Below are 26,928 nucleotides of genomic sequence, written 5' to 3' on the forward strand. Positions count from 1 at the left end.
GGTTCCACATAGTTAGCTGATTTCCATCCACACTTGGCCAGGACTATCATTCTTTGGTAAGATAAGGCCCAACCATCCAGCCTCAGCCCCAGCACAGATCCCATGCGTCGTGGATTGATGCGGGCTCACCGGAATCACTGGGCATGTACCCAGTTTGATTCTGAGGCTGCTCTTAAGGCCTGGCCCATGAACATATAGTGCTTTGAAATGGGCCCTTTACAACATGTCAGTATGTGGTAAAAGAAATGAACCAATACATAAAGGAAGGAATGTTGTCCATGTAAAATCACAGGCAGGCAAGAAGTTTCTATGCAGACCCCGTGTCCATAAAGACACAACTCCCACAAAAGAAATGCTGTTTTCAGTATGTTTGTGCTCCTGCTGGTCATTTGTCTAAAACTGGCTACTGATTGGACAGTGGTTGGTTGTATCCGGACGTTTTTTCTTTCATCTTGATCATAGTCCTAGCTGGAAGCTGCAGTGTGAAAGGAAACTGGGTTGGTCTCCCGGAACCATCCAGTGCAGGGGTATTCCCAGTCCCTGACTATATGGACAAACCTCCTTCCAGTTTCCACCATTGGCCACTCCACCCAGCATGACTTGTTCTGTTAATTCCCCTGTGTCTTGTTTCTGATTTGTTGCGTTCCGTCAGATGATCTCTCGCTGGTAAGGTCACACAGTTTCTTATTAAAAGTCATCACTATCTGGTGGCTGTTTTACAGGCCGCAAAACATTTTGCGTAATCGGTGACGTGACCTAGTTATCCAAGCACGCCCTACTTTCAGAGAAAAGGTAATCATACATCACAGGGAAAACAATTTTAAAAGGGGATAATCAATGTCTTTTGAATGCAAATAAATTTTACTTCACAAAATAAAACAACAATCGACAAACTTGATAACATTATATTATTAACGTAATTTACATAACCAGCAGTTTAATTCTAAGTTAAGTCCCACTCCAAGTAAGAAGAGCAGACACATTCTTTTTTTTTATATACAAACATGTTATTTGCATTGTCTATTCAATCGAATGTGTTGTCATGTTTTGCTTGTTGTATGTATGTTTTAGGTGCAGTAAAGATATGAAGGCTGAAATATGTTAATACAACATCAAACTTCAATAATCGCAATAAATCACCTAAAAAATCGCCCGTTTTAGCTTTCGTCTTGAATTGTGATGATATTAAATAGTTCCATTTCAATTCTCTATGGCGAGTGTGCAGCGAGAGTCTAAGCCTTGCGTTGTGGGATGTCACGGGCCATAAGCGACCTATGCAGCGTGAAACATATGGTGTACCTTTCTCTTAACGAGTTTCACACTGGGAGCTGCCTATCACATGCTAGGCTGGCATTTTGCAAAGTATTACTGAGGTCTTAAAAAAAGCTTATCCCTTTTTCATCCGGCAGCAGCGGCGGAAGTAAGCCCGGGCTTACACTAAAGAAGTTCAACACTCAGCAGCAGAGGTCACTAACCAAGTCACCCCCTGATGTGGTGACAATTCTCCCCGCAGAGCCCTGGCTGAAATGTGCAGTAAAGAGCTCATGACAAGCAAAATACAGTGGCAGTGTTGATATTTTGTTTATGTCGATGTACATTACACCGATGCCGGTAGCACCAAAGCTCGATATAACTGATATTACACTGAACATCTCAGTACTGCAACTTACGAATATTTCACAAGGCCCCCCTCGCTGCCATCGTCAGACAGCATTGGCTCGGCATAGTATCCTACGCTGACGACACTCAGCTCATTCTCTCACTCACTAAGAATCCTGAAGACACCACACTTTGCTTCCATGAAGGAATGAAGGACGTGGCAGCTTGGATGAAAGACAACTGCTTGAAGCTCAACTCAGAGAAAACCGAGGTACTCATCCTTGGACCCTGCACCTCCGCCTGGGACAACACCTGGCGGCCCTCCGCCCTCGGGAATCCACCCACCCCTACAGACCACGCATGAAACTTCAGCATCATCCTTGACTCCTCCCTCTCCATGAACCGCCAGATCAACGTCGTCGCTTCCGCCAGTTTTAACTGCCTGGGCATCCTCTGCAAGACCTTCAAATGGATCCCCCCGACTGCAGAAGGACCGTCACACATGCACTCATAACCAGCAGACTGGACTACGGCAACACCCTATACGCCGGAATCAACAGAACTCTTCTACACAAACTCCAAACCATTTAGAACGCCGCAGCCAGCTTCGTCCTCGGGACACCACGTCACAAGCACATGACCCAACACCTACAAGACCTCCCCTGGCTCCCTGTCGAGAAGAGGGTCACCTTCAAACTCCTCACCCACACCTACAAATCCCTCAACATCGGACCCAAATACCTCAACGAGAGAGTCTCCTTCCACGTACCCAAGAGGAACCTCTGCTCAGCTAACCTCGCCTTGGCAGAGGTCCCCCGCATCCGCAGAATCAGAGCAGGTGGGAGAGCCTTCTCCTACATCGCAGCCAAGACCTGGAACGAGCTCCCTGTGAACATCAGATGTGCCCTGACCCTGCACACGTTCAGGAGAGACCTCAAGACCTGACTCTTCTACTGATCCGAAGCTGCCCCACCCCCCTAGCGCCTTGAGACCCTCACAGGTGAGTAGCACGTTTTATAAAACCCCTGATTGATTGATTGATAGTGCATAGTAACAAGTAAGAAAGAGCACAAGTGACTGGGCACGATTGATGCTGCACTTTTACAAATGCTTCTTGAAGTTACTTCAGGAGATTAACAATTATACTGCACCAGCCTGGTAATGCCCAGAAGTGCCTTTTAAGGAATGTGGCTGAAAAAAGAACCAGCAGTTACAATTTTGCTTTTGTCAATTCTCCAATTTTGCAGCCGGGCTTCCAAACACATTGAAATAGGGCACTGGGAACATTGATACCATGTCAGCTAATTCAGACATCTGATCTGGTGACATCTTGATCAGAGCCCAAATGTATATGGCTGAAACTGAAAAACACCTTCAAATATGTATTTATTTATTTGTGATTTGTAAGGCATGACATCTCCCTGACTGTGATCTCACCTAAGCAGTATTACCTGTTATTGACTTATCACAAAAGCTTCGACTGATGTTGTCCCATCCAAACAAATAGGGTCCCAGACATACCACCAATTGTCCCTGCTAGCACGGCGAAATACTAACCATCACACAATGCAAGTGTGACATTTTGGACTATTCCAAACCACTTCAAACTGTAAGGAAGGTCTGTATATTGTACACTGTTGATGATCTCTGCTCAAAAAGAGAGAGCACTATCATGTGGTACACTATCAGAAATTAGTGTGGGTACCAAGAACCAGCAAACACCAGCACAAATTCAGCACTGAATGCAGGCAGAAACAGTTGCTCGCTATTTGGATTCCACTTCTATTATATTCCAAATTAGCATTTAAGAAAGCATATCTCTCTGGTATTAATTTGGGAATGGGGTGGTCCAGTGCTGTAGTAGCAGTACCTCATGAAATATTTCCATTTCCTATTGGGGGCAACATTTTAAAGATGCATTATCGCACTTGAACCTTGATGGTGAGTTGTGCCTAGTGAAATTCCTGTGCAGCACAATTATAAGAAGGCCGGTGTTTTCTGCACACAGATTTTCATGGTGTGGAAAAAACAAAACTGATTTTACAACTGGAAAATCCAGCTGGTAAAATCGCATGGGGAAAGGGCAGGAGGACAGAATCTTCTTCCTTTCTGTAAACATTTCGAACTTTTCATGTGTGCTGTATTGTACAACACATATACACTTTTTTTACACTATCTCTAAGCTTCATATTTTTTACTGGAAGTGTACTTTTTCAGAACAAAGCCTATGCTATAACAGAGCATTCAAACCCACCGGTCCTAAATACCTGACGGCCAGATTTATCACATCTTTCAACTCGAAGAACCCTCAGATCTTCACGTATGAACCTTTACAAGACCCCTTTATATCAACTTAAAACCCAAGGCGGTAAATCCTTCCCACTGGGGTCTTAAGCCTGGAATCATCTCCCCAGTTCTCTGCTGTTCATAGAATCCGAAGTCATCTTTAAAAAGCAGCTAGAGACCTGGCTTTTTCCTGGCTCCCGACGCTCTCTGTCACTCCCTTATCTAGCTAGTTCCTCTGGGTTCTTAGGGGCATATTTACAAGGACATTATCGCCGCTTTAGCGGCACTTTTTGCCGCTAAAGCGGCGATAATTTCATCGCCCTATTAACAAGGCGGCACTAACATGCATTAGCGCATGTTAGCTGCCGTTTTAGTAAAGCCACGCATCTTAGCGATATACATCGCTAATGAGATGCACAGTAGGCGTACCTTACCATAACACCATGACAAAAGGTCACGAACAGGACATCACGTTATTTACAACGTGGCCCTGGAACCACAAAGCGATGATGAAAGCCGCGCTAACCGTTGTTTACGCCGGATCCTTACGCCTGGTCAAAACTTGACTTAGGCATGTTTTGAATGGGAGGTGGATTCTTTGGTTACGTCCACACTCCCCTATTATCAAGCTTTTCATTAGCGTGTGAAATCATCGCCTGATTTCACACGCTAATGATGAATATGGCCGTCCATCGCAGGTTTGTACATCGCCTTTGAGCAAGGCATTTTAAATATGCCGCTAACACGGCAATGTAAACCAGCGATAGGTGGCGATATTCCTAATCGCGCTAAGCGTGATTTGCGATGTTTAACGCGATTCGTTGTTAATATCCCCCTTAGTTTCCAGACTTGCACCGCCAGGATGCTTCTTGTGAGTGGCAGCACACTTTGCAAGTGCTTAATTCAGTCATTAATTCATTTATTCTATACATCACACACACACACCCGCTTGCACTATGATGCAATTGTGTGTGTGATGCGCAAGGCAACCTACAGTGTGCCAGCACAGTGACTATTGCTGAATAGGATTATAGACGTCATTAGTCGGTGTCTGACATTGCCCCTCCTGACCAAACAAGCACTGTGCCCTCCTCAGTTAAGTGTGGCTGTGACTTTCCTGCTTTTAATTATATCTAAAACACAATGCCTGGGTGAATGTTTCACAAAGTTACCGTATTCTGCTGCATGATTTTATTTAGATAAGAGAGAATCCTATCAAGGTCGAAGATTTTTATCTCGCTTTTAGGAAATATAGTAGGCTGCTGCAAACTTGAACCCTATTGCAGTTAATGGAGAATGTGCATTGGTTCATGTAACAAACCTTAAGGCTTACCTGTAGGATCATGCTTAAAACTAGTAAATGCAACATACACACAGCAGTGGCCCATGCAGGTAAGAGCGGTGGGGCGGTGTGGCCGGGTGGGGGGGGGGGGGTCGATAGACGACGAGGGAAAATTAATTATTTATTTAATTTTCCCTCGTGGTAATCTGTCAAATCCCCCCCCCACTGCCCCACCACTCTTACCTGTACGGTCCTCTCCTGCGTACATAGCACACCTTGGTGGAGAGTATAGACTTACTGGCTATGGCCTTGATGTAGTCATAGCTGACGGGCAGAAAAAATGGATGCGTCTGAGGGAATTACGGAAGTCGGCTGTGTTCCTTACTCGTCCTCTTCCCCTTACAGTGATGAACATCATATAACCAAAGGAAGCAGTTCATTTAAACAGATTTAATTTATAAATCTTTAGATCACATTGGATTTAATAGATGATATTTGTACTAAATAGTGCAGCTTTTGGTGCAAATACCTTTTACAACTGTATCATGAAAGCAGATGTGTGGAGGAGGTAATACCTTCGAGAATTTGTATACATGTTTAAGTTCATGTGTTAAAATCGAAGTGCATCGACACCACACAACAATAACACCACAATAAAACAACACATTAGAAAAATGCACTGTGACATTGTTTTGTAATAGGAAAATCACACAGAAGTACATCACAACAACACAATTGAAAACATGAACAATATACAACACATCAAAACAATACAACAAAGCACAACAGAACACCATAATACGCCAATATCAAACACATCAATATACCAATCACAAAAATCAGCGTACCAACACAACTCATCACTTCAACAGCATACAAGTACAAGTTGAGTAAAGAATTACCACAAAACTAGAAAACTGAAACCGACAACGCTACTGCACAACAGCAGAGGGTCACAACACACTAAATAACAGAATTCATCAATAACATACAAAGAGAACACAAAAAAAACACTTACACAAAACTACAACACAAAAGTTCAGTTGTATTAGTTATTGTGTTGTGCTGTTCGGTTGTTTTTGTTTGCATTGTGGTCAGTTGGGTTATTGCACTGTTATGTTATTCTATGACATATTGGGGGAGATTTACAAAAAAGTGACGCAACTCAGCGCAGCCCCATGCGAGGCTGTGCTGCGTTGCGCAACAGGGAGGGAGCAGGAGAGCGCAATTATCTTCAGAGATATGGCTCTCTCCTCCCCTTTCCATTGTGCCGGTGCTAATTTCAACGGCAATGCGCCAAGCACACACCTTAGCGCCATAGCGCTAGGGTGTGTGCATGAGTCTGGCATAGGATTTGTACAGGAAGGGTACCCTTCTTGTACAAAATACTATGCCTAGACACAATGGAATGCTTTTCCCATTTTGTATGTGTGCTGCACTTTGTATGCGTGCTGCACAGTGCAGCACACATGCAAAGGTTGAAAAGCACAGAGAAATGAAAGCATTTCTCCTGTTAGTGCCTCCTTTGAAGGGGCGTTAACTTTTGGCGCAAAACCATGTCTACAGATCTTTGTAAATATGGTTTTGCGTCAAAAGGCATGGGTGGTTGCATGGAATCGCCCATGTTCCACCATGTAACGCCCCCTCAGCGCTAAGTAACACAAAACAATGCTTTGAGCTACTTTGAGGGTGCTTTCCAGCGCAAAACAAGTTTTGAACTGGAAAGTAAATAGCAACAAAAAACATTTTGAGCTGGTTAGTGTCACACGCTAACCCATCGTTAAAGTTTTGTAAATCTCCCCCTTTGTGTTATTGTATTACATTGTTTAAATGTAGATGGGTTACCGACTATTGTGGTCCTTTGTTGTATTATTTTCTCATTGTTCTCTGGTGTGGATTTATTACTTTGTTATGTTGCTTTTTGTTTCACTCGTGCATTGTTTGTTACATTATGCGTTGTTATATTTTTGTTCTATGCTGGTGTTGATGTTGGGGATGCATTTTGTCAGATAGCTTTGTTGATGTGATGTGTTGTTTTTTCAAACTGTTAGGCTCCTTTTTTATTGTGTTGAGTTCCTCATTTTGTGGTTTGTTATTATGTTAATATCCGTTTACAATGCTGTCATGCTGTGTTTTCATTTTGTCATTACCATACCATGTTGCACTCTATAGTTCCTTTACAAGGTTCAACAAATGTGGTCATAATTCCACACAAAAGTAGCAAAGTCCATTAAAGTTCCAGTTAACAACTATTTACCTCTTCCAAAGATAGTAACTTGCCATTACTCCAGCTACTCTACCATTAAGGGCAGCAGCGAGTCTAAAACCATGCACTGAGCATGTATTGAGCTAGGACTTACCTTGCCCATTTTCAGTGGCCTCATGAAACTTGAAGAGGCCCCCCTGCAAAGCACATGGTGGGGGCCCCCCACACTCCAGACCCAGTCAGGAGCTCTCAGGCCTGGGGCCTGCCACTCGTGCACAGTGCCTGTGCAGGGCCCCTTCAAGCTTGGCGGCCCTTGCACAGCAGAGGCTGCAGGAGCTATTGTTATGCAACTGCTCACTTTATATGCATACAAGTACAATACAGTTCAATAAAGAACTAGCACAAAACTAAAACCAGGCTCGTGTCTGGCGGGAGTCTTAAGCATACTGTAATTCGGGACAAATCACTTAGGACCCGATTACGATCTTGGTCGTAAAGCCTTCGACCTTAGATTAGAGGCCTTCAATTCCGACCGGCTGATTACAATACAGCCAGTCGGAATTGAAACTAGCTGGTCATTCCGGCTGGCTTTTGATGGGCTCCAGGAGCCCGTCCACCAGTCGGAAACTGGCCCATAATCCAAATGGAAGGCGTTTCCGCCTTCTGGAATACGATGTATGGTTTCTGGCAAGGTTTCCATGCCGGCCTTTCCGACATGGACACCCTGTCGGAAAGCGTGATTGGGAGCCCCTAGCAGGGCCACCTTCTGTTTTCGTCCTCTGGTTGGGGTCTGCCCCCTTGTTGATCCCTGCACCTCCTGCCACAGGGTGCAGGGATGAACACATTCCTCTATAGAGGTCGCTTGGTTCCGTTTCCGCAACGGTGTCGGGCGGACGGAAGTCGCCTGGCATCAAAATAAGCCCCTTAATCTCTCTGTGCATAACAATGAATGTGTCCGTCTGTAATGCAACTGGTGCGCATGTAACGCGCTTTAATACCTTCTGGTCGAGTTCTCGCTATTTAAAACTACAACAAATAAAACGGATAATAGCCAAATAAGGCAAACCATGATGTCCATAAAACGTGTTCCTTTCTCGTTTGATTGGATAATGTGTTTTTAAGAGATTGTGCAATAATCATATGTACCTAACTTTAATGTGAATTCGAAATATTTTTATTCTGCAGTGTAACCTGATTTACCTTTGCATTCTTTTATTGAGAATTAGTTTAGAATCAGAGGTTTATAGCATCTCACACATTTAGTCGACAGACATAATTCTGCTTTTCAATAATAATTGCGATTTCTTTCCTCTTTCTCTTCACAGGGTTCTCTAGAATTTTCACAAACACTGGAATCACAGAAGAGTTATTTCGTCAAGGTACGGAACCCGTATTTATCGTGACATTGCCTTGCACCTGTCTATGTTTTTTCTATGCCAGTTTTATCACCAAATGTATTGGCACACGGCGGATTCGCTTCCCGTTTAGGAAAAACCAACTCCAAATGCCTGACTCAAACGTTTTAGGGATACTGGCAAGGGCCGTAGCTCATAGATGGCCAGTCTTTGATGGATTACAGTCTGACCACCTGTTGTTTTTTGTGTACTGCACCCCAACCGTGCCTCTGAATATTCCAAAATATGTTCACAGTAATAAAAACGGTTCAACAAGTGCAATTAGAGAATATGGATTGCACGAAACATTATATCTATTCAATATAGTACTGTAGTTTAAAAAAACATTATTTTCAACAACTTCCATCGTTGGACAGTGAGAATCAGACGAGCAAACAGAATACGGATCACAGTCTAAAGTGCAAAATCAGAGGTGTTTTGGGTTTCTCACCTTCATTTGCACCAAATGAGAGCAGTCAGAGGTTTTGTGGACACTAGGACAATTAATTTACTATTCTAGCTCCAGTCCTGGAATATGTTGGAAAAGTGCAACTTTCCTTAAAAAAATCCAGGAGATGTATTTACTATTCTAATGTCAGATCTGGAATTTTTCAAATGTATCAAATTATTGTAAAACTTGGTTGAAACTTTGTCATTTTGTGAATCAGCAGAATACCAGAGACAGATTTCCTGTGTGCGCCAGAAATACTAAAATGACACTGATTACACATTCCTTTTAAATGCAGTAATACCGTTTATGCCACAAATTTCCAGACAGTAGTTTAAAATGCAGGAATGTACATATATCTCAGAAGTGAAGTTGATCCTCAAGGACTACTACAGGAAGTAATGATAAGCAATTTGACATAAAGTCAGAAGCAGTGACATATGGATGAAGCAGGCATGAGGAGGTGAATGAAGAGAACAGTAATCACCAAATGTCTCTCCCAAGAGTGGATCAGTGTTTAGGGACCTCTACCATTCACAAGGTAGTGTTGCATTCCCTAGCTGCTAAAGCAAAGGATTGGTCAATGTTCATTCACAGATTCATTTGCAGTTGGTCATGTATAATCAATTACTGGAAAGATATTCACTGTGACTAAAACTGATATTTACAAGGCAATTGAGCCTAGCATTCCATTCTTAATCCAGTCATGTGTAGGTAAAGCAGATTGATAGATGAGGAATGTTCTCAAAGAAAGATTTCCAAAGAGACCTCTCAATATAGATGGTGCGATACATTCAACCCAGTTGAAACTCAGTGTGGTGAGGAGTCTAATGCTTATTGACTTCTTGCAAAAGAATGTTACATTTTATAGTCTCCATCCTGGTTGTCCTGAAAATTAATCAAGTCCTACTCATGCTTGTACATCACATAATTCAAGTGGAGAATCATCTATAATATGCCGTAACTAGGGAATTCGCTTGAATAGAATTAACTTTTCATTCATAAATCAGGAAAAGTCAGGTCTCATGGGTATGAGCTATGTGTTTTGATAAAAGGAATCTCAGGGGACATTGATATTAAAAGAAGGCCCCATTTGTTTTGATATCTTCATTAAAGGGTAGTTATTGTACACCTTGTTAGAATTGGGGTTTCTGGTTGGCAGAGGTATGCACCCTGTCCAAGTAGGAACCACCACTCTAGTCGAGGTAAGCTAGATACACCCTACAAGATAACCTGTGCTCACCCTTTGGTAGCTTGGCACAGAGCAGTCAGGCTTATCTAAAATGGTAATGTGTAAAGTATTTGTGCAACACACAGACAGTAATACAATGAAAACACCACAAAAATACTTCACACAGGTTTAGAAAAATAGATAATACTTTTATGAGTAAAAAATCCAATAAGTAGAACCTGTAGTTAGTTTTTTAAAAAAGATTACATCAAAATGTAGTGCTTAGAAGTAAACAGCGCTTCGGGGTTACATGAGGTAGTGCTGGACTGGGGTAAATCCAAAGTGCAAGCTTACCGCAATGGAGGGCAGGCTGGCACATGCTGGTCCCACTGGAAAAGAACCTTGGATGAAGGAAGTGTCAATGTCGATTCCTATCAGCACAGGTGATGAAGGCTCCATCGACGGACCCCTTTGAGATGCAGGCCCTGCGTCGTCGTCGAGCTGCGCTGTCCATCGTCGTCAAGCCGAACAGTTTGTCGAAGCGATGTCATTGATCGTCGCCAAAGGAAAATGAGTTGGTTCCGATTGGCGCAAGGTCATCACTGCGTCAATGTTGATGGACTGTACAGCAGAAGTCACCTTTCAAGGGCACAGGAATGGATTGGCACCACTTGGCAGGGGAAAAATCACAGGTGTCAGATTCCACGTGCTGTTGCAGGGTTGAAGAAAGTCTTTGATGGCCCTGAGACTTCAGAACAAGGAGCAAGCCAGCAAGCCCTCAAAGTCACTCTGGGTTCAAGTGAGATGGGTCCAGTGTCCTTGTCCAGAGATCAACAGGCAGCAGGGCAGCACAGCAAAGCAGAAAAGCAGCTCTTCCAGAGCAGCAGTCAAGCAGAGTGGCAAGCCTTGTTGCAGAGTCTTTACTCCAGGCAGAGTTCTTCACAGACCCAGTAGTGCACTATCATGGTAGGGTCAGAGCACCAATGGTTATACCCACTGGGTCTTTGAAGTCGGGGTGACTTCAACTAATGATCTTTGAAGTGCACACAGGTCCTTTTTTCCCCTGCCCTGGCTCCAAGCTATCAGCAGGGGATAATCAGAATGCAGATAAATGCAGATGAGTTTTCTGTCACACCCACCCTTCCTGTATTTTTGCTATCTAGAACGAATGCACACATTGTAGCTGTCACCCACCCCAGACATGTATTGGAATAAAGCTGCAAGGCACATGGAGCAGTAGGAGCAGAGAAATGTCTACTTTCTAAAAGTGGCATTTCTAAAATAGTAATGGTAAATTCATCTTTACCATTAAAGAGGATTTATTGTTACCATTCCAAAGATATGAAACATGACGCGGCCACTCCTTTCTAACCAGGAATTACAGCCTAAAAGTGTATTAAGGAGTTCTCAATGCTACTCTATGAAAGGAGTAGGTCTCACAGTAGTGAAAAATGAATTTGAGTTAAAAGTACATGTCCTACCGTTTATTTACCTAGCACCCTGCCTTGAGGGCTATCTAGAGCCTACCTCGGGGTGACTTATGTATATTAAAAGGGGAGTTTAAGGCTTGGCAAGTAGTTTTAAATGCCACGTTGAATTGGCAGTAAACTGCATATCCAGGCCTTGCAATGGAAGACCTGAGACATAGTAGCATTTAGATTACATGTCCAGGGTAAACGGTATACCAGTTTATAAGGGACTCATAAGCAAACTTAATATGCCAATCATGTATACATCAATGTCGCCATATTTAGGATAGAAGCACCTGCACTTTAGCACTGGTCAGCAGTGGTAAAGTGCTTAGAGCCCTAAGTCCAAGAAAAAGATACAGAAAAAGAGGATGCAAGCAGGCAAAATGTTTGGGGAAAGACCCCACTAGGCATATGAGATCTAGCACACCTTCACAAGACTTTCCCAATGCCCAGCTTGCTCATATTCTCTGAAATGATGGGCAACCTCAAGGGATTGGAGCAAGGGATTGCCCTTTCAAGAAACTCTACTTTAGAGCGATATCACTAAATTAACTGTTGTAATACATAGCTGTAGGTAATCCACCTTTTATGTATAGTCAGCTGGGTGTTTTGCATTTTGCTGAACACTATATTTTTGCTGTATTTAGAACTCTGTGCACTTTACTCTTGCTACCCTGTAGTAAAGTGCCTGTGCTCTCCCACTTAGAGTGGCCATCGAAGCAGCAGGACACGCTCTGCTTTTCTCATCCAGGTTCTCATTGATTGGGGACATTTTGCTTGATTTGTTGAGGATATTAGCGGAGGTCTGCATTACAAACTGTTGGCTTACCTATCATTTACTTGGCGCCCTACCACCACTCGGCGCACCCGCTTCGCGGGTGCCCCTTCGCCCGTCCAGAGGAGAGGTCCGTAATTGACGCGTGGGAGGAGTCCTGAGGCGCTACAGCGGCATCAGGCGTGTGGTTGCAGCGGGGCTGCGAGCGTGCGGGGACTTCATTTCCCAGAAGTCCCTGCCAGACCGACGACGAGCTTCCGGTCCGCTCTCCCTGCTGCCCCGCCCCCCGCCCTCCTGAGGCTTTAAAACACCTGATTGCCTTGAAACAAGCGGGACATTTTGCTTGATTTGTTGAGGATATTAGCGGAGGTCTGCATTACAAACTGTTGGCTTACCTATCATTTACTTGGCGCCCTACCACCACTCGGCGCACCCGCTTCGCGGGTGCCCCTTCGCCCGTCCAGAGGAGAGGTCCGTAATTGACGCGTGGGAGGAGTCCTGAGGCGCTACAGCGGCATCAGGCGTGTGGTTGCAGCGGGGCTGCGAGCGTGCGGGGACTTCATTTCCCAGAAGTCCCTGCCAGACCGACGACGAGCTTCCGGTCCGCTCTCCCTGCTGCCCCGCCCCCCGCCCTCCTGAGGCTTTAAAACACCTGATTGCCTTGAAACAAGCGGGACATTTTGCTTGATTTGTTGAGGATATTAGCGGAGGTCTGCATTACAAACTGTTGGCTTACCTATCATTTACTTGGCGCCCTACCACCACTCGGCGCACCTGCTTCGCGGGTGCCCCTTCGCCCGTCCAGAGGAGAGGTCCGTAATTGACGCGTGGGAGGAGTCCTGAGGCGCTACAGCGGCATCAGGCGTGTGGTTGCAGCGGGGCTGCGAGCGTGCGGGGACTTCATTTCCCAGAAGTCCCTGCCAGACCGACGACGAGCTTCCGGTCCGCTCTCCCTGCTGCCCCGCCCCCCGCCCTCCTGAGGCTTTAAAACACCTGATTGCCTTGAAACAAGCGGGACATTTTGCTTGATTTGTTGAGGATATTAGCGGAGGTCTGCATTACAAACTGTTGGCTTACCTATCATTTACTTGGCGCCCTACCACCACTCGGCGCACCCGCTTCGCGGGTGCCCCTTCGCCCGTCCAGAGGAGAGGTCCGTAATTGACGCGTGGGAGGAGTCCTGAGGCGCTACAGCGGCATCAGGCGTGTGGTTGCAGCGGGGCTGCGAGCGTGCGGGGACTTCATTTCCCAGAAGTCCCTGCCAGACCGACGACGAGCTTCCGGTCCGCTCTCCCTGCTGCCCCGCCCCCCGCCCTCCTGAGGCTTTAAAACACCTGATTGCCTTGAAACAAGCGGGACATTTTGCTTGATTTGTTGAGGATATTAGCGGAGGTCTGCATTACAAACTGTTGGCTTACCTATCATTTACTTGGCGCCCTACCACCACTCGGCGCACCCGCTTCGCGGGTGCCCCTTCGCCCGTCCAGAGGAGAGGTCCGTAATTGACGCGTGGGAGGAGTCCTGAGGCGCTACAGCGGCATCAGGCGTGTGGTTGCAGCGGGGCTGCGAGCGTGCGGGGACTTCATTTCCCAGAAGTCCCTGCCAGACCGACGACGAGCTTCCGGTCCGCTCTCCCTGCTGCCCCGCCCCCCGCCCTCCTGAGGCTTTAAAACACCTGATTGCCTTGAAACAAGCGGGACATTTTGCTTGATTTGTTGAGGATATTAGCGGAGGTCTGCATTACAAACTGTTGGCTTACCTATCATTTACTTGGCGCCCTACCACCACTCGGCGCACCCGCTTCGCGGGTGCCCCTTCGCCCGTCCAGAGGAGAGGTCCGTAATTGACGCGTGGGAGGAGTCCTGAGGCGCTACAGCGGCATCAGGCGTGTGGTTGCAGCGGGGCTGCGAGCGTGCGGGGACTTCATTTCCCAGAAGTCCCTGCCAGACCGACGACGAGCTTCCGGTCCGCTCTCCCTGCTGCCCCGCCCCCCGCCCTCCTGAGGCTTTAAAACACCTGATTGCCTTGAAACAAGCGGGACATTTTGCTTGATTTGTTGAGGATATTAGCGGAGGTCTGCATTACAAACTGTTGGCTTACCTATCATTTACTTGGCGCCCTACCACCACTCGGCGCACCCGCTTCGCGGGTGCCCCTTCACCCGTCCAGAGGAGAGGTCCGTAATTGACGCGTGGGAGGAGTCCTGAGGCGCTACAGCGGCATCAGGCGTGTGGTTGCAGCGGGGCTGCGAGCGTGCGGGGACTTCATTTCCCAGAAGTCCCTGCCAGACCGACGACGAGCTTCCGGTCCGCTCTCCCTGCTGCCCCGCCCCCCGCCCTCCTGAGGCTTTAAAACACCTGATTGCCTTGAAACAAGCGGGACATTTTGCTTGATTTGTTGAGGATATTAGCGGAGGTCTGCATTACAAACTGTTGGCTTACCTATCATTTACTTGGCGCCCTACCACCACTCGGCGCACCCGCTTCGCGGGTGCCCCTTCGCCCGTCCAGAGGAGAGGTCCGTAATTGACGCGTGGGAGGAGTCCTGAGGCGCTACAGCGGCATCAGGCGTGTGGTTGCAGCGGGGCTGCGAGCGTGCGGGGACTTCATTTCCCAGAAGTCCCTGCCAGACCGACGACGAGCTTCCGGTCCGCTCTCCCTGCTGCCCCGCCCCCCGCCCTCCTGAGGCTTTAAAACACCTGATTGCCTTGAAACAAGCGGGACATTTTGCTTGATTTGTTGAGGATATTAGCGGAGGTCTGCATTACAAACTGTTGGCTTACCTATCATTTACTTGGCGCCCTACCACCACTCGGCGCACCCGCTTCGCGGGTGCCCCTTCGCCCGTCCAGAGGAGAGGTCCGTAATTGACGCGTGGGAGGAGTCCTGAGGCGCTACAGCGGCATCAGGCGTGTGGTTGCAGCGGGGCTGCGAGCGTGCGGGGACTTCATTTCCCAGAAGTCCCTGCCAGACCGACGACGAGCTTCCGGTCCGCTCTCCCTGCTGCCCCGCCCCCCGCCCTCCTGAGGCTTTAAATCTACATTTTACTCCCGCAGCGCGGGACGCAGCCCGGGCTAAGACTGGGCAAAGACAGGGCCGTTTGAGGCCGTTCGAGGTCTGTGAGGTCTGGTCTGGGCTACCCCCTTTTGTATTGTTCAAACTAGTCTGTGCGAGTGTAATTGTTATACAATTTATTATTATCATATCCACACAGTAAGGTTGGGGGTTGCCCCTGTTTGTTGTTGAGCTATGTCTAACAGGTTAACACGGAGCAAGGCCCCAATTGGTGGTCTTCCTATCAATGGTCCTATGGACGATTTTATTACTCGTACCAATACAGCTATAGACCATGAAATTTCCAAACTCCAGACTCGTGTTTCCCTGGAATTGGCGTCCGCTAGGAGATTGTCCCAGGTAATCGATTTGTCGAAAAAATCTTCCCTGGGCAATATAGCCACAGCGGTTACCCCGCCACGTCCAGCTATCCCCCATTGTGTAGTTACACATGTTGATGTCCACCACACTCCGGCTTTCTCTGTACTACCCCCCACATTGGAGCCACTGATTCAGGATAGTGCTGCGAACCTGTCCATAACCCCTCTCAAGCAAGATACTGGTTCTAATAATCCTACCTCGGCAATGTTCTCCTCTAGGCACACTCTTAGTAGAGCCCATCAAGCTAAAAGAAAATGCACCTCTCGGTCTGCTTACCGTCGTAAGAAGGCCAAAATTGTGATTACTGAACATCTGAATGCGACTAGTGCTCCGGTCTCAAATCCTATAGGAGGGGGTGTGACCGGGGAACATTCACATTTTGAGGGGGTTAAAGATGAGCCAGCTCCTGCTTCCTTGACCACCTCCTTGGTTATTGAGGCAGGAGAAGAGGGCATACATGTTGAGAGTGGGGACAGGAACGAAGGGGAATTTATAAGTTTAGTTTGGGAAACCCTTAAGAAACTTCTTTCTCCTCTTGATCTTAGACTCTCACGCATTGAGAACCATTTACTCGAGATGGAAAAGAGCATTATTGCTCTGGCCACTCTCGGTCTGAGAAGTCTAGAAAACCAGGGTTTTCCTGTTGCTGAGCCTCTTCCCCATGATAAGATCCCTCAAGTTCCACAACCTTCCCCTCCTTTACCAGTTATCGCACGATCGGTGCCTACATCGGGGCCTGCGGCTGGGCATCATAGCTCAACCGCCTCTATACCTAAAGCTCCTAAATGTCCCACCCCCCAACCAGTAGTTAAACCTAATATAGGTGTGTTACATAGACCCCCTCCTAGGGAAGCGGTGCTCCAATCAACCAAGAGCCCTCCTGCTAAGAATAACTTTAGAGGGGGTTTTATCGATCTCCCTCCAGAGGCTAATGAGTATGTGGTTGTGCTGACGAATGTCCCCCAGTTAGGAAATGGCCAATACGAGAACCATTGGTCTCTGAAGAATAAGACAATCCATTGGCTCAATGCGAATAGACCAATCCCTAATGGTCAGAGAAGTAGAATTTCAATGGTACGTAGAACCCCCTGGGTGGGCCCCTCAAGGAAATCTAGCGCTGGGGATTGCATAGTGGTGACCTTTGAAGATCCTTTCATGGTACACCACATCTGTTCCTGGCCCATTGGCGAAGGTTCTCTCGTTATACCTAGGCCTTTGTCCTTCTTTTATCCACCGTGTCTTAGATTTACACGTGATGAGGACTGGTCTCTAGTACACCACCGCAACTGGAGGAGCCACCCCAAAAAATCCCAAGTTTTCCCCATAAATTGGAATGTTTTTTCCACTTCTAATCGGTTTACTGGGCTTGAGGAGGTAGATTGACTGGCATGTCAACCTGTTCCCCAGGATCCTTTACCACTGGTACTAGGGCATAATGAACTATCTTCCTCTCCTTGTGTGACCGAACCCTCGGCTGTTAGCCCACCAACTTCAGAGGGAATGCTGTCTGTTCCATCTATGGAGGCGGCCTCGATTACGCTGTATTCTTCTGATTCTCAACCTGTAATGGACCAACTGGCCCTACCTTGCCCGTTTCCCACGATCTCAATCCAGCATGTTCCTTTAGCTAGGAAGCTGACTGATGTAACAATGGCTCCCTATTACCATCAGATTGAGCCATTATCTAGGCCAAATAGATCTGCTGCGGGGGGGGCAGGTCCTGTGATTAAATTGGCCACATTAGATGACCCTCCAAGACAGACTACCTCTGCCGACCCCTTGATAAAGATCATATGTTGGAATGTGGCAGGGCTCGCCCGTAACTTCGAAATTCCAGAATGGAATGCCTTTCTGGCCCCCTACAACATCTGTCTTTTGCAGGAAACCTGGTGTCTTGAGCCTAGGCATAGAGTGGGCTTCACGACTTACTTTGTTCCAGCTTCCCACCAAAATGGAGGTAAAGGTCGCCCGTCAGGTGGCCTTCTCATATGGGTTAACATTGCTCTAGGTCTAAGTGTCACTCAAAAGCCCACGCATTCTCCTGATCTCCAGAGGATAACCATTCTATGCCCAGGGGGTAGGAAGTTGGAAGTCTTCAACCTTTATCTAAGGGGGGCCAGGGGCGGGTCATCCACATTATCCTCTACAGGTCTGGGCAGCGATTTAGCCGCCTGCAGTATCGACTCTTATGTTCTTCTGGCAGGCGACTTTAATTGCTGTTTTGAGCCATTGGCTGTGGAGGATATACTGGATACTTGGGATGAGGACACAAGGAGAGGTATTCCCATCCTGACCCTAGATCCGATTCCCAAGTGGACCCAGAGTGCGGTAGACATCAACGCGCTGTGTATGGAACATGACTTAAGACCAACTAACGGCCGATCTAAATCGGATATCCTGGGTGCGCACACTTACAACCGGATAGGCCGTACCTCCAGAATAGACTATGTTGTGCTGAATTATAATTTGTGGGCATTCCATTATGATATGGAGGTCATTGCGTCTTGTGATAGTGACCACAATCCTCTCTCCCTATCATTGATTCCGCCCTGGCAGGTGGGAAATCAAAATAAGTTTCCCTATAAGTGGAAAACCTCCCATGAGCTTGTCCCCTCGGCCTGTGGTAGGCGCCTAAAATGGGCTAAAGTAGAAGCGGATGAGGGAAGGATGGCACAGGCAGGGACCGCAATGTTAGCGGCAGGGCAGCGCCTGGATGCCCTGGGTGTCTCCAGCCAATCTGTTTTACCTTTATTCACAGAAACCATTGTGGTGCTAAGCGATTTGTTTATTATACCTCAATCCAGCGCAAAGGTTTCTGTGAAGGGTGCTCCCAGGGCAAGAAATAAATGGTATTCTTCAAAATGTCGGGTTGCCAAGGGGGAACTTATTACCGCAGTTAAAAACAAGGATCCAGGCACTATCAGATTGGCGAGGAATCTCTATAAAAAAGTTGTGGCAGAGGCGAAGGAGGCCCATGACTTTAGCTTTTGGTGGGATTTAGCGGAGGCAAGTACCAGAAAAGACTCCAAAGGGTTCTGGGATCTGCTAAGAGCCAGGGACAAACCCCTTGATTCGCAGTTCACTTGTAATATTTCTGGCGATCTCTGGTTTGCCCACTTTTCCAAATTGTACTCTGTTCAAAGTGGGGTACCCATCCTTAAAACGGGCCTTCATGCCAGCCTACCACCTGAGATTTCTACCAATGCCTCCCCCTTCAGCATAGAGGAAGTTGAAGGGGCAATCAGTCGTATTGTTTCTAGTAAGGCTGCTGGTCCCGATGGAATTCCGGGGGACTTGTTGAAGAAATATCCATCATTGTGGAGTAGATTAATTGCCGCTCTTCTGAATGAGGCGGTGTTGGGTGGTTCTCTTCCTGACTCATGGAGTGGTGCTGAGGTCGTCCCCATTTTTAAGAAAGGCAGTCGGGACGACCCAGCTAACTATCGCCCTATTAGCCTGCTTGATTCAACGCAAAAGGTTGCGGGCAAAGTGGTTCTAGGTAGGATCCTGCAGTGGGTTGAAGAAAACCAGGTTTTGTCAGATTTCCAGGCAGGTTTCAGATCTGGGATGGGTACTATCGAGCAGACGTTCCGTCTCTTAATGATTTACTGGAAGGTGGTTGTGCTGGGTGGGGGCAGCTTGTACTTGGTCTTTATAGACTTGCGAACTGCCTTCGACCTGGTCCCTCGAGCCCAACTATGGAATGTCTTAGTTAGGTTGGGCATACCTCCCTATTTGCTGGCCTTGCTTATAAAGTTTCATGAAAGCAACTTTGCCCAGATTAGATGAGGTACCCAGGGGGATAAAACATCTCGTATCTCCGTAGACAGGGGCGTCCGCCAGGGTTGCGTGCTCGCCCCCACTCTGTTTTCTCTATACGTTAACGGAGTGGTGGAGCATCTGCTTCAACAGCCGTCAGATGCACCATCCTTGGCTGGTAGGAAAGTTCCTACGCTCCTGTTTGCGGATGATACCCTCCTAATTTCCAAGTCACCAGTAGGTATCCAAAAGTTGCTTTCTAGCTTTAAGGCCTTTTGTGATACCAAGGGCCTGTCTATAAACATAAGCAAGACCAAATTCCTCGTTCTTAATCCTCCCAGGAAAACGGTTGTTCCCCCTACCTTGGACTCTGTTCCTTTGGATAGAGTCAATGAATTTGACTACCTTGGTATTCGTTTGTGTGCCAATATGAGTTGGAAGGCGCACCACCAGAAGGTGTTTCTGACACACAAGAGAGTCTCAGGGGCCCTGCTCAAGGAACATCGTGCCTCAGCTTTAAAACCTATAGGGGCACTGCTTGATATCTATAGGGCAAGGGTGGTGAGTGCAGCACTGTATGGTGCTGAACTGTGGGGTATACAGAGTGTTGACACCTTGACATACCTCGAAAACAATTTCCACAAAGATCTTATGAGGTTACCCCATAGCACCCCTACTATTCCTCTTTTGTTAGACGCAGGCACACGCCCAATTTGTGAGCAAGCTAGGCTACGTCCTCTCTTATTATGGGCCAGGATATGGAATGTCTCTGAACTGAGTAGTTATGCAGATGCCCTTAGCGAAATTCTATCCTTATCTGGCTGGCATAAGGTTACCTGGCTCAGGGAGGTTAAGCGTCTCCTTTTGGACCTGGGATTAGGAGATGCCTGGGCAAATAGAACGTTACAACAAACAAATGATGGACGGAATGCTGACAATGCATACATTCTCCCCCAGTCAAGAGATCTGGGTTAAATCCATCGTTCTTTTGCCCACTACACCACCCCAGTTCAGACATGGCCATATGCAAATCAGTCTTGACCCTGTGCCTCATGGGAACAGTCCAGCCCGAACTGCCAAGCCATGTCTTCCCTGGACCGGATGGATTTAACCCAGATCTCTTGACTGGGGGAGAATGTCTGCATTGTCAGCATTCTGTCCATCACTTGTTTGTTGTAATGGGCAAATAGAACAGCACCCTCAAAACAATTGCTTAAGAAGATCTATTGGCTCTGGGTGGATAATGAGAGGTTGTGTAACCCTAACCATTGTAAATCTGTCGCCCAGTTTTTCTTGGTTAAGGAGATCCCTTGCAGAGAACCCTACTTGGATTCAATCCTTAACCCGGGTGACAGAGCATTATACTTTAAATTTAGGGTGGGCGTTCTTCCATTAGGTCTGTTCACGTCTACTTGGAAACCTCCATACCAAACTATACCCTATTGCCCCTTTTGTGATTCTAGGGTCGAGTCTACAGCCCATTTGTTATTTGAGTGCTATGCTTATTCTGTGCCCAGGTCGAGATGGTTAAAGCCCTTATGTAGGTGTCTAGGCACAAGATCCTGTCTGGAAGCTTTACGCATATTACGTTCAGACGCCCGTCCCTTCTATGCCTGTTGCTTGGCTAAATTTTTGGGCTGGGCTTGGAGGATAAGATCTGTAAGAAAACAGTTGTTACAGTAATGTACTCTTCTTAATTTTTTTAGATATTAGACAGTCATGGAATTTAATAACTTTTTACCTTGTAATTGTATATGTGTTATTTATTGATTGTTATGTGTTGTATTGTTGTGCTTTTATGACAAACTGTCGAAATAAAGCTTTGTGATGATGATGATTGTCCTGTGAATATACAAAATAGTAATAGTCCCAGACCGGCCCCGAAAGAACAGAAACTGCTGGTCAGCTCTTCACGTTTCAGGCAACTCCTTCCTGTCACTCAGCGCCAACGTTAGAACAACCTCAGCTGCCCACTGGCCCGGCCCCCATTAATCCTGCCTCAACTGCATTTGCTAATATCCTCGGGCGAAATTAGAAGTTTTATTCTCACCACCGCCCCTCCATGGTTTTCATTCCACATACCCTGCACCGGCCCTGACTGGACCCAATTCACCTAGCTCACCTACTACATGTCCTGAAGATGATCTCGCGTAGTTTAGATCGAAACGCCATCGACCCCATACAACAGGAACTCCTTGCATTCTGTAAACCTTTGAGGAGTTCCCACTATTGCTGTCAATGAGATGTTTTTGTTTTAAAATCACCCTCACTTTTCATGTCATGCTTGTTATCACTTACCTGTGTGAACACCTGAATACTATTGTTCTGAAAATAAATAACAGTCAAAAATTGACCTACATGTCCCTCTGCATATTACTTACTGCTCCGTAAAATTTTAACCAACATTTTCAATCCCAAACACGGTGACCCTACGGGCCCACTTTCTATTGGACCTTTTGGCCACACTAGAACCACTGTTTTTCATAAAACTCCCTTTAATCATGGCTAAATTGGCACACTCCTAATCAGCATATAATAACTTGTGTATAAGACCATTCTTGATGCTACAAAATGTACCCAGGGCCTGGTAGTTAAATGCCACTAGTGAACTGCAGCACCTATTGTGCCATCCACTACAGTGGTAGTGCAAACATGGCTTTATGCCTACTATTGTAACATGACTGTAGCACTGTAAAAACTGCAATTCAACCTGTTAAAAATATATCTTTTACATATTAATAAGTCACCCCTATGTAGGCCTTGTATACCACATGGTAGGGTGCATGGTATTTACAATTAGGACTTGCAGAAATGTAAAGTTAAAATATTCTTACAGTGGCCATTAGCCAATCACTATTTTTAGTTTGGTAGACCCAGTTGTAGAAAACCACAGTGTGGGTTAGACTGCTAAAGCTGTATCTCTGGAGTGGACCCACCTATACAAATAATTAAACAACTATTCTCAATCAGGAATAAAAATCCAATTCAATGGTTGTTAGAAATTGGGTTTTCTGGCTTTCTAAAGTATGCACCCAGTCCAGGCAGAGCCCACCGCTCTAGTCAGGGTAAGCTAGTTACAAAACTAACATAACCTGTGCTCAACCTCTGACAGCTTGGCACAGAGCAGGCAGGCTTATCAAGAGAGGCAATTTGTAAAGTATTTGTGTAACATACACACACACAGAAACACAATGAATACACCACAAAAAGACTCCACACATGTTCAGATAAATAACTTAGCATATTCTGAACAAAACAAGACCAAAATTGCAAAAACCACATAAGTATTTCTCAAGTTATGCAGTTTCAAAGTATCTACTTAAATGCACCAAGTAAACCGTGCGGGCAGAAGCACATTTGCTTCTGTTAAGTTCTTGACGGTAAATTTGTAGTACAATTGGAATGATCACTGATTGGGGATCGGAGAAAATTCTCTCGAAGCATCAAAATGGGGAAAAAAAATGCTCCACAAGTCTCTAAAGTATAAGGTAGGTGACCGGCTCCTCGAGGCCAGTATGGAGTAAATGAGCTTAGCCACCTGCGTTATCGCATGGGTCAGCGGCAGGGGCCTTCGGGGTCTAGGAATTCACAGAATCTTAACTTTGAGGGCTAGTTGAGGCTGAAAAGCTTGCCCTATATCAGTTGCAGAATGAACCGGGCTGCAGGAGTGGTCGGTGGGCCTCGTGAGCAGGGACTGCATCGTCAGACTCATTTGATTCTCAACAGCAACAGCTGGAGCATAAGCAGAGCGCACAGTGCGGCTCAGGTGGGCGTAGACAGTTGACGAGCTGTGTGTCTTTGGATATGCCCCTTGTCACCCAGGGAAGGCACTGTGGGGGGCTTGCGCTGAGAGGCACTGTAGCAGCTGTGAACACGGCAGTGATGTCAATCGGCACAAGCACAGTCGGGGCAACCTGACTTTTGTATACAGCTCTGGTTGGAATGAAATGGAGCACTTAGTTTTTGGCACACGGGAAGCGCTTGGCTTCCTCAGAAAGTTGAATGGGCAATCAGACTTTAAGGCTGATCTTTGTCAAATATCCCTGCGGGACTTCCCAGTGGCAGAGTCCAATGGCAGTAGGAAGAAGTGAGGTTTTTGATGATCCGGAGACCTCCTGAACAAGGGCAAGCCAACAAACCGAGGAAGAACACTTATAGTAAAGGACAGCAGCAGGTAGAAGGCAGCAGGCCAGCAGGTAGTAAAGTGGTAGGCCCTACTGCAGCTCAACAAAGCAGCAGGTCAACACAGCAGAGCAGTTAGCATAGTGGCAGCACAGCAGTCCCCCTGGCAATGTGCAGATGTAGATTCAGCGATGTCTGGTTACAGGTCCAAAAAGCGTCTGATTAGAATGGGTCAGAGACCCAGTACTACTACCCAAAAGTGCCTTTGAGTGGAGGTGACTTAAAAGCAAAGTCTTTGAAGTGCACAGACCCCCTTTCAGCCCAGTCGTGTCTGCCAGGCTAACTCTGGGTGGTTGATCAGTGCTTTGTGTGAGCTCAGGACACTACCTATTGAAGTATGAGTGTCAGTCCCTCCCCTTCCCTCTGCCCAGGAAGACCCATCAGTATGCATATGAATGCAGATGCAGCTGTGTCCCCTGTTTGTGGCTGTCTAGAGGGAGTGCACAGAGTGTAGCTATCACCCAAACCCAGATGGCTGGAAGGCACGCAAATAGCTAAGTGCAGAGAAATGCCTGCTTTCTTAAAGTGGCACTCCTAAACTAGTAATGCCAAATGCAACTTTACCAGTAAAGATGATTTGTCATTACCAATCCAAAGATATAAAACATCCAGCAGCTACTCCTCTGCAATCAGGAATTACAGATTAAAAGTGTAATAAGGAATCCCCGGAGGTCACATATGAGAGGATCAAGCCGCACAGTAGTGAAAAACGAATTTGGGTGCTTGTCACTACCAGGACATGTAAAACATGCAGGTACATGTCCTACCTTTTACTTACATAGCACCCTGCCCATAGGGTTACTTAGTGATTACCTTAGGGTTGACTGATATGTAAGATAAGGGGAGTTTGGGACTTGGTAAGTAGCATAAAATACCAAGTAGACGTTGCAGTAAACTGTACACACAGGTCCACCAATGGCAGGCCTAAGACAGGTTTGAAAGGCTACTTCTGTGGGTGGCACAATCAGTGCTGCAGCCCACTAGCAGCATTTAATTTACAGGCCCTGGGTATATGGTATATTACTTTACAAGAGACTTATCAGTTAATTAAATATGTCAATCATAAACAGGTTTAGGGAGAAGCATATGCAGTTTAGCAGTGGTAAAGTGGCCAGAGTCCCAAGGCCAACAAAAAGAGAATCAGCAAATCAGGAGGTAAAAGACAAAAAGTCTGGGGAAACACCACCCTAAGGATGCTAGGTCTAACAATGGTGAAGTCAGATGCTTCATAAATATTAAAGAAAAGTAACTTTTATAAAGCTCCCTTTACCCTGCTTGAATTTTCTGGAGGTTAACTATTTTGGCTTGCCAGCTTTCCCTAGAAAGTGGTTAGCCATGAATAGATGTGACAGGGTGTGAAATGTCTCCTAGGAGCAAACTATTGGAAGATCAGATTGTGCAGAGATGACTTCTCTGAACTTTGCAGAATATGGAGGGTAGGGGCTGTTGAGACCCCTGATTGAGTGTCAAATCCTGCTTGACAGATCTGCTAGGTTTACTTATAAACCTTGGGGCACAATTGAAACGTCAAAAAACATGATGCCAAGCCAATTTTCGTGGGTCTACTGTCTGGTAACTGAAGGACTCTGCTTTTGTCCTATCAGACATCTGTATCTGTTTAAGGGTCATAAGGCTAATCTCATGTTCAAGTTACAGGGATACAACAGGCTACACAGGCCTTTTCCTGGAAGTACCAACCTGATCAGGGGCAACTGGAACTGAACTGCACCCTGATGTTGGCCTTTGTCTGACACCGTGTGAGTCTCACAGTGCCTCTCCTGAGGTTCTGACGATGGAGAGGGGGGTGGAACTTTAGTGTACTCCACAGGTGGATTGGGACTAAAGATAAAGTCAGAAGGTAAAACCGATGATCAGGACAAACCAGTTGGTGTATCCGACATCCGCTTTTGTCACTTTGGTTACTTTAATACTATTTTTGTACTGGCTACAGTCTATATACATTGCCTAAGTTAAGTTGGTCTGCTCTGGGCGGTCTCAGGTTAATTTAGTGACTTGGAAGGTTCCCCCTAACAAGAGTTGACATTATTTATTGAGGTGGGTAGTCACCAATCGCAAAAAATAATTCAATTTCTTAAAATAGCTATCACAAGTAAGATCAGGTAAAGTGGTGCCAAGGATTAAGTCAAAATGTGGCATTCTGAGAAATACATCAGATTAAGGTAAAACCTTGTCAAGCGACTATTTTCCATATTTGGAACGCCTTCCCTCTGGTCATAGGACAGCTAGCCAGTGTGAATAATGCATATGTAATTGCTTATGGGGACAGTGCTGCTCAGCAATATAGACTCATAGAGGGAGAACGTCTTCTCCACATCATAATTTAACAAAAAGAAGTATTGACTGTTTTTTTGGTATTTCTTCCAGGCAAATGAGGATTGAGAAGTCATGGATTAACCTTAAAATTTAAAAAAAAACACTCAATACACTAATTTGAAACTCTGTCATTTGCATTGGAGTTTGTAGCACGTGCACTTTTCTGTCATAGAAGTGTGTTGGAATGTATACATCCCATAATCTGAATGTGACTAGCGTCTTGCTAATCAGAGAGGGCCAGTAGCGCCAGGTACACTCACAGTTACAAACAAGAAGCCACACCCTCGAAAGATTCACCTCTTTCCACCCCACATGTGTGCCGTCCATGCTCACAGAAGGAGTAGTGGCCTTGGTTACTGTAGGTGGGCACGGTGACACGCCTTCTCTAGTAATAGAGGCAAGGTGGCAACAGAACCTTTCATAAACTATAGGTTGGGGCTAATGAGTTTTACTCAATGCCTGTGAGTCACGTCTTATGGTGCTAAGCACACCAGTTGTTAATGTGGGCTCGGAGAGAATGGTGTTGTACATATTAATATTCCTTTATCTGCAGCAAATGTACATCACTATCCCATCAAATGTTCTT

The 26,928-nt window shown here is 46.2% G+C and overlaps 1 protein-coding gene across 2 annotated transcripts in view; it reads left to right on the top strand.

The window, feature by feature from the left end:
* Nucleotides 1-26,928, top strand: part of COL19A1 (collagen type XIX alpha 1 chain) — a 2,198,704-nt gene that overhangs the window by 1,528,492 nt on the left and 643,284 nt on the right. For both annotated transcript variants that reach the window (XM_085610910.1, XM_085610909.1), the window contains exon 19: nt 8,699-8,752. In XM_085610910.1, the coding sequence (XP_085467036.1) occupies nt 8,699-8,752 (54 nt within the window). The remainder of the gene's footprint in view (nt 1-8,698; nt 8,753-26,928) is intronic.

Source organism: Triturus cristatus, chromosome 6 (assembly GCF_964204655.1).
Source record: "Triturus cristatus chromosome 6, aTriCri1.1, whole genome shotgun sequence".
NCBI classification, from domain to species: domain Eukaryota; kingdom Metazoa; phylum Chordata; class Amphibia; order Caudata; family Salamandridae; genus Triturus; species Triturus cristatus.